Source organism: Scatophagus argus, chromosome 6 (genome assembly GCF_020382885.2).
Source record: "Scatophagus argus isolate fScaArg1 chromosome 6, fScaArg1.pri, whole genome shotgun sequence".
Taxonomy (NCBI): Eukaryota; Metazoa; Chordata; class Actinopteri; family Scatophagidae; genus Scatophagus; species Scatophagus argus.
In genome coordinates, this window is record NC_058498.1 from 25,012,114 (window position 1) to 25,021,166 (window position 9,053).

Here is a 9,053-nt window from a genome sequence, read left to right on the forward strand (position 1 = left end):
GCAGCATTGGCTAGCATTGCTATATCACTGGATAATTTGTTTCTAAGGTGTTCAGGGCCCAGAACAATAACTTCAGTTTTGTCTGAATTTAGAAGTAAAAAATTGCAAGTCATCCAGGTTTTTATGTCTTTAAGACATGCCCGAAGTTTGACTAGCTGATTTGTTTCTTCTGGTTTCATTGACAAGTACAATTGTGTGTCATCTGCATAACAATGAAAATGTATGGAGTGTTTTTGATAATATCACCAATGGGGAACATATAAAGGGTGAATAGTATTGGCCCAAGGACAGAACCTTGGGGACCTGCATGACTAACTTTTGTGAGTGTGGACAATTGATCATAAACATGAACAAACTGAGATCGATCTGAGACTCAAACCAGCTTAGTGCAGTTCCTTTAATGCCAATTAGGTGGTCCAATCTGTGCAATAAGATGGAATGGTCGATGGTGTCCCATGCAGCATTAAGGTCTAACAGTACAAGGACAGAGAGAAGTCCCCTGTCTGATTCAATTCAATTCAGCTTATTTATATAGCGCCAATTCACAACAAAAGTTATCTCATGACACTTTCCAATTTGAGCAGGTCTAGACCAAACTCTTTAATTAAATTGTAATTAGAGAGAGCCCAACATTCCCCCTTGAGCAAGCACTTGGCGACAGTGGCGAGGAAAAACTGCCTTTTAGAAGGCAGAAACCTCAGAGAAGACCCCGACTCAAGATGGGCGGCCATCTGCCTTGACCGGTTGGGTTGAGAGAGAGGGAGAGAGGGAGAGAGAGAGAGAGAGAGCAGGAGAGCGAGATTCCAGGGGAACGTCATTTGTGACTTCAACCAATGCGTTTTTGTGCTATGATGAGCTCTAAAGCCAGATTAAAAAATCTCAAATAAGTTGTTAATAAGAATAAAGTCACATAGCTGATTGGCGACTGTTCTTTCAAGGATCTTGGAAAGAAATGTAATGTTAGATATTGGTCTACAGTTATTTAAAACCTCTGGGTCAAGTGTGTGCTTTTTAAGGAGAGGTTTGACTACAGCTACTTTAAAGGACTGGGGTACATAGCCTGTTATTACGGACACACTGATCATATCTAACAGAGCGGTGCTAAGTAAGGGTAAAGCTTGTTTGAGCAACTTAGTTGGGGTCATAGAGGCATGCTATTGGTTTCCAGTGAAGGGAAATCTTATTGCTTCAGGATAACAAGATGAAAGAACCCGATAGACCTGAACAGAACCATGACCTCAACCCCTTCAAACATTCCCAGAACAAGAGACTGTGAGCCAGGTCCCACCCTTCTTTGGTGCTGACTGTGTCAAATTCACATGCTTTGTAGACCCACCTTACCACACCAACTGTTACACTGTAACATCAGACTCCTTCTGCTTTTGCTCCTGACAGAAGAGTCACACAGTCGCCAGAGGCTGCTTGAATAATTGATACTATCATTTTAATTTTGAGGTTGGCCCGAGGATATTTTGGGGATATTTGGTCTGTCCAAAGGAGAGTGTGTGTCAGTAATTTGGTTGCTGACACACAGATATTATGAACAAAAAGATCAGCCAAAAGATACACCTCTTTATTTTTGGTATGCGGCTGTTTTTCAGGGACTGGGCTGGGCCCCTTACTTCCAGTGAAGGGTAATCTTAATGCTTCAGCATACTTACACATTTTGGAAAATGCTATGCCTCCATCCTCACAGCAATTGTCCAGTTAAGGTCCCCCTCTACTGCAGCACAACTGTGCCCCAGTGCACAAAGCAAGGTCCAGTGTGGAAAACCTTTCCTGGACCATACAGAACCCCGACCTCAACCCCATCAAAAACCCCTGGAACAAACCGGAACGGATGACGTAATCCATGCCTCCCGGTACAACATCAGTTACCGACCTCACAAATGCTCCACTAAATGAATAAGCAAAACCCCCCACACTCCAAAATTCTGTGGAAAGCCTTCACAGCTAACAAAACCTGACACAACCGCAAAGTGGGGACCAGCTCCGCACCAATGTCCTTGCACTTACAGTGAGATGTTACCAAAGTACAATCGGATGTTACTAAAATTCCCATTGGTGTAATGAGGTGTGGGTGTCTACTAATATTTTTGGTTATATAGTGTATCTTTCCATTTCAGCATTTTACCAGACATTGTTAAGTAACAAAGCAAAAGCAAACAAGCATTTGGGCCTTAGAATGCTTCAAATAAACTAGTTTGTAAGATGCGTGGTCACACCATGTGTTAAGGCACCCTACGGTGAAGCAAAAAGCCTGGTGTCATAGCCCCCTATGTCTACGGCTATGTCCCACTACCTGTCTGATCTCTTCTGAAGAGATCTTTTGTTTGTCTTTGAGGTTTTGAAGCTGTGAATGGTAGAACAGCTGGCAGATTGTCCTCAGAGTTCAAATTGTTGAACTCAATTTTACACATTTAAGGTGACAGAAGTATCTGTGCGAAGAAAGTTCAAAGCCTTGACTATTTTCACACCTCCACACACCTGGCTTGCTGTGTAATGTGGGTGAAACTGTCAGATCTTCTGTTAGTGAAAAAAAATTACTGGACTGTTCATTATATTGTATAAAAAAAGTCCCTATACATGTGTTCAGAACATAGTGTATTTGAATATGCCATTGGTTTTCATCAGTGCTGTCAGTTTCTGTTTACTCAACCCTTAAACCTTCCTAAAACTGTTACATTCTCTCAGATGGATTAACATGACTCTCAGAGTTAATCAGATAGGCTTCTTGAAGAGACTGAAATCTTCCTTTAACTGTCATCACATCTCGAGTGCATGGGAACCAGGCAGCAGGGAGTCTTGGGTGTGAAGAGCCATCATTGTCCATGCAGCTGATGTTTCTCTCTGTGCACCAACTTCCGCCGTATTGTTTGTGTGTCGAATGTGTGTGTGTCCTTTGGTCGGGCTGCATAAAGACATCTGCCAAGTGGAGCTATGAATAATGAGCGGGAGCTGTCAGACATGGCAAGCTGATCTAGACAGCTTAATCCGGCAGACATGACAAGCTGATGCTTCTTGTCCTGCCTCTCCCTGTCTCTCTCTGCGTTAATTCTCTCCTCCCGTTGAGTTTTAGAGTGACAGGAGTGTCTTGAGTCAGACGACAGACATGGCCCACAAAACATTTCTGCAGCTTATCAGATTGACTGCTTTCATTTCGGCCATTTTGAACAGAGGTGAAAGACAGAAAACATCTATTTTACAACTGTTAGATTTTTAAATGTTAATTCCAGATGGTACTTATATTCAAGCATTTTGTGGGTTCATAAAAATTGCTTATCTATCTAAAAAGTGTGTGTGTGTGTGTGTGTGTGTGTGTATGTATGTAGGGGAGTGTTGGTGGTTTTAAGTTCAGGCGATGCTGGGTAATCTGCTGAATCTCTTCTTGGAGATAGAGGCAGCATCTGTCCAGCCTGACCCAAATCCTCCTCCCTTCTACACTCCTCCATAATCCCTCCTTCTCCCCCAGCACTCCCTACTGTCCATCTCAACCCATCCCCACAAACACACACACACACATGCACGCAAATAAATACAGCCTTTCTACTTAACATTGGCTCCCTCTCTCGTGCTCTCCCTTACTCTGATCTCCTCCATGTCCCACTCTGTGTATGTGGGATAGGGTGTATGACTGGAAGGTTGACATTCAGAGCTGCAGTTCTTTGGGAAAGTGAACTCTCAAATGTGTGTGTGGGTCAACAAGAGCCATCAGACATGCTTTTGGATCTTACACTGCTCTACTTTGATATGAAAGCATGAACACAGGTTTCTATAATACCCTTTTAGGTTTACTGTACAGTTACTATAGAAATATTGTGGGATTACAGTAATCCTGCACTAGATATGGTCAGAGTCTTGCAGTGCTCTCAACCATAAATTCTGTTTTTCTCAGTGATACTCGAGTGTGAGTTGTTGCATTGTTGTGAGGAAAAATCTCTGTTGCAAACAAGGCAACAAACTGAAAGTTTACAGCTGCGTGTTAGCAAATATTTCATAGAATGTTCTTTGTTCTTTCGAAGTGATACATAATGGAGCTCCAAGGATTAACCTGTGATATGAGCCTGGTGTGAATGTGCAATATCAAACATAGGCTTTGTGAGTGAAGGTTTTATCAGTGATGTTACTCCCTCCTGCCTCAGCAGCTACTAACAGGGTGCCATCAAGGAACAAGGCTCCAGCTGATCCACTGTCGACTGTGGTGCAGGACATCCTGGAGTCAGCCTATCATAATGTTTGAATGTGATGCAGGATGTTGCTAGCCTTATTTTCCAATCCTGTGTTTGCTTACCTTCTTTTCTCCTCCACATTTATCTATTGTATAAAAAAAGACAACCAATCCTCATTCAGTATCCACTGCATTTGTAAATGAATGCACAGTCCTCCTCCTCCACACTCCACTCCACACCGCAGTCTAATAGTAGTTGTAGTAGCAGTTTTGGAGCAAGTACATTAAAGTAGTTTATGTGTAAACGTTACGTGTCCTCAACACCGTTATACTGCACAAAGGTTTGAAATAGAAAGAAGAAAAATGAATTTGAGTAAGAACCTTTTTATTTTTTTGACGATATAATTCAAAATGTTATAAGAAATTTATATGTCATTTTTATATTCATTAAATTAGCAAAAAAATATGCTACATTGTGATATATGATCTGTACACAGCCCTACATGTGGCTTCTATTGAATTATCAGCTGAGGTGTCTTACAGGTGCTCTTGACTAGTAATAAACCAAAGGATGGCTGATGAGACTTATAATATTCTAATATTATGACTATCTAGAATCACTTGGACACACTTGAATAATACTACATAATAATCGTTATAGATGATTCAATATATACTTTACTATACTTCACTTAAAACATATAATGATAACTTAAGATAGTACATGTACAAACCACAGGGGTTTCCCTCAGATAGTTGCCAAGCGGTAAGTATCTTTTCACTAGGGCTTACAGGCCGACACAGGCTTAGCAAACAGATGTGGCTTGTGAGCTTTCCAACCGTGACACTTTTTTTAAAAAAAATTCTGTGTGCCAGACCATTCGCTAGTGTCTTTAGTCCACTGAAACACAATATGGAACTTAAATGACAGCTAAGATACAGTCACATCTATAATGTTCAATAACATCGTGCTTCATAAAGTATTATGTGTGTAGTCATAAAGCATTTTGAATGCAATAAAATGCACTACATATTCCCCCATAATGCACTATACATTGGGTCAATTTATGATTCAAGACCAGACCAGGGACAGAAGAGGAGATTATGACAGCTTGGTTTCACATTTGGTCACATACTGATTTGGTAACGCCAATCTTGGTTATCCACTTTGAAACTGTGCTGATCATATGGATCTTATGTGCAGCCGGGTTGAATGCGAGTGTGAAGTGTCCACGTTTTGGAATTTGTAAGTTCTTTGTAGCAACATTCATATTTGAAGCATTGTAGTCCACCATAAGTTCACTGGTTTTGATGATTTTGAGCTGGACAGGGACACCCTCACTGCCTCTATTACTTCCCATTCTCTTTGCTCAACTTCCTGTCTCTTCCATTTTTGTTTCCAGGGCCTGAAGGCAGCAGACAATGACCCCACCGCACCCCCATATGACTCCCTGCTGGTGTTTGACTATGAGGGCAGTGGTTCCACCGCTGGCTCCCTCAGCTCCCTGCACTCCTCCTCAAGCTGCGGAGACCAGGACTACGACTACCTTGGCGACTGGGGGCCACGCTTCCGCAAGCTGGCTGACCTGTACGGTGGAGGAGATGATTAGCACCCTGAACCCCTACCCACAGCAACCACCCTTCCCACCCCACCCTTGCTCCAAGGCTCAGTTGGTGGGTGGGATTAATGAAAGAGGATATGGGGTAAACATGGGGTATGGATTGGCACTTCTGTATTATCACGGGACAGCTTGTAAAGAGACTTGCTGCCTCTTGATGACGGTTGATGACACTAGGGACCATTCTGACTCCTGGCCTAGCAAGGCCTGGCACCGGCTATCATTCAGGCTAATGGACATTAATATCTGAGCGTTAGCCTCAGTGCTAAAAAAATGTGAGCAGCCAGAACAGTGCACTCTGAGGGGATGTTATCTTTCTGATGGTTAAGAGCTACGACAGCCATGCTACAGATGCTCATTTACACTTGAATCTCACAGTACAGGAGCACTGGGGTCAAATGTGCCTTTTTGTACATTCTTTTGATTGTGTTCAGTCTTGTTGCTTTAAAGCTCCCAGTGTTTTGCAACAGCAACTGCAGGAGCACTTGCCATGATAATGACTGTGTGCGCGTGTGTGTGTGTGTGTGTGGGTGAGTGTGTATTTGGGTTCTATGTCATTATTTGTATGTGTGACAGTGTGGGTGAGTCATTTCCACAGAGACACACTGGATGGACACTCTAAAGGGCAAAGCCTACTATTAGATGCCTTGGATGATCCTACTAGCAAAAATCATGGCTTTACTGTACAGCTCTGGGTTTTAAAAGTTTTCTTTTTCAATCTGATATACGTTTGCTCCCAATATATGATAATTATTAGATCTTAGTCAATTAGTTGTCTTAGTATTGCAGTACTGTTTGTCTTAGTGAGTGACATACAAACTGAGTCCTCTAACTAGAAGCCTACTCACAGCCATTGTCATTATATAGTACAGTGAATATGTGGCAATGGAACACCTTTCTCTGTGATACAGCATATGCAATTGTTACATAGATTTTTGAAGTGAATGTCTGTGTGTGGAAACAAGGGGTTGAGCACACTACATGGACTTACTGTGAGAGTTAACAATGCTGACTGAGATCAGAGGTTTTAATTTTCTCTCGGCTCTCACGCACTGATTTTACTCTGCAAACTCTGATTCAATTCAGTCTAATTCAACATCACATCACGTCAAAGCTTTGATTGAACTGCTATGAAGAATGGCTGCCTCCCCTGGCTTTCAGCACTGTTAGATATTTGAGAACATTTAGCGACACAATGAATTTAAATAACTTCCTTTCTGAGTCCAGGAGGTTTTTACATGAAAAAAATGTTATTTGTAGTGCAGTTTAAATATTGTATGTATGTACTAGCTGCATGTTCACAAATGGGAAGTGTAAACGGGAAGTAGTGTAGTTTTTTTGCAGGATGACAAATTATGGAAACAAAGCTGTGAAAGACACAGTGATAAAATATAATTTTCATTTACGTGCTTGTGCAGATGAAAGAAAAAAAACACAGAATCAAGGACACAAGCAGAGAAAACTAAATCTATAAACGTTTGAAGGACTTTTGGCTGCAGAGCAACAAGAAGATCTGTGAAATGACCAATAAATTAAAATTCCCATCATGAAGGAAGTTCATGGACTAATGAAATATGTGATGAATATTACAGAGAGAGCAAGAGTGAATTTGTGTCAGTAGACACGTTCTGTGTGGACTTTGTATTTACAGATGAATATGTGTGTTTGATGAACAGGTGGTGAACAGAATATAAAGTGACCTAGATGCGATTAATATTCAGGTTTACTGCTTAAAATGACCAATCTAACACCTTTCAGTGGTAGAGGACCAGAGCGGCAAACAGAGGCAGGAAACCAAACTGCTATCTTTACTTTCTCTACTGATCCGTGTCTCTAACAGTTAGGATTGACAAACATCAATTTAAGTAATTAAGTTGATGTAGATGATGAAGTTGACTTCACTGATTTGCTTATTGCAGTGTAGCAATTGCATATGTTGCAGTTTTTCTCTTATGCTCCAAAAGTTTAGTCTAGGGCAAGAGGAAATAAATCATTTTGTGTAAACGTGTAAACACATGATATACTGTACAAAGGATCTGAAGTTACACAAAATGTCAAATATCTACAAAATATATACAAAATCCAATCCAAACCAAAAAACATCAACAAAATGGAGGGAATTCACTGAATGAGGCCAACATATTTAGAATTACATGCCCACCAAAGGTTACAGCTGTAACAGTGAAATATGTATAGGTAACAAACATAGTTCTAATGACAGCACCCACTTCATAGCTTTTATTGTACTATCCCTAATATAAGATGATTATTAGATGATCCCCTTTTCCGACACCTGTTTTTGAAAAGACTCTGAAGATAAGAAACACTTCATCAAACCTGTCCTTTTTGGAAAAGTTCAGTTCAGTCCTGAGTGATTTGCAGCTGGAGACAGTTTTTGAGTTTCCTGTACCTTTAAATCAATTGGACGAATTGCCCTTAAGTTTTTTGACTACCTTCATGCTTCTCAAGGGGTTCAGTCTGTTGAATTTAGAACCCAAGCATCATATTCAGGACCAGTCTTACATAATGTTAAGACTGTCTGAATAGCATTATTTCAGGTGGAGTAGCAGCCTTTCACAGTTTCTATTGATGTTGGTCAAACCCAGAACTGTACAAAAAAGAGCTACATATTTTTGCCAGTTTGATGTTCCAAAGCTCGTTAGAACACATGTACAGTAATGCTAGACTTTAGATAGATCTCCTCTGTTTTTTTGTTTTGCTTTTCTCACAATGTAACTTATGCAGCTGATTGCTAATAAAGGGAGACATCAGTCCTTGTTTTGTAGCAAAAGTACTTCTTGATACGCTGCTGTGGTGGATTAAATACAAAAAAAGGCAATGTTTCTTCTGTCTGCTGATGATTTGCCTTAGTGTTCTCTGGTACCCTCCAACTGGCTACTCACTGTAAACTGAAATATGTACAGATTGTATTTTTTCTCTTGTTGTTCTTTTGGCTGTGGTCTCTGAAAATGACATGCTAATATCCTGAATCCTTGTATATGTGTAATTTGGATTACAAATTAAAACGTTTTTGCATGTTTTTATCTTTTCATTATGGGAAAACAGTATTTTTCAAACCTTGCGTATGCAGTACCGATCACACACACAAACACTCAGTAGTAGAGAAAATTTTACAGCAGCATTTATTGATTTTTTTCTTTTTCTTTTTTTTTTTTTTGGCTGACTGAGAGCGTGAAAAGAAGCTGTAAGCACAACACTGACACATTACAACATTATAAAGCTGTTATACCTAATAGGCTAGCAAA

At 40.5% G+C, this 9,053-nt stretch overlaps 1 protein-coding gene across 1 annotated transcript in view; it reads left to right on the top strand.

Annotated features, from left to right (window-relative positions):
- Nucleotides 1-8,829, top strand: part of LOC124060133 (cadherin-2-like) — an 86,389-nt gene extending 77,560 nt beyond the window's left edge. The window contains exon 16 of the mRNA XM_046390707.1: nt 5,572-8,829. Within this exon, the coding sequence (XP_046246663.1) occupies nt 5,572-5,778 (207 nt within the window). The 3' untranslated portion in view covers nt 5,779-8,829. The remainder of the gene's footprint in view (nt 1-5,571) is intronic.
- The last annotated feature ends 224 nt before the right edge of the window (nt 8,830-9,053 follow it).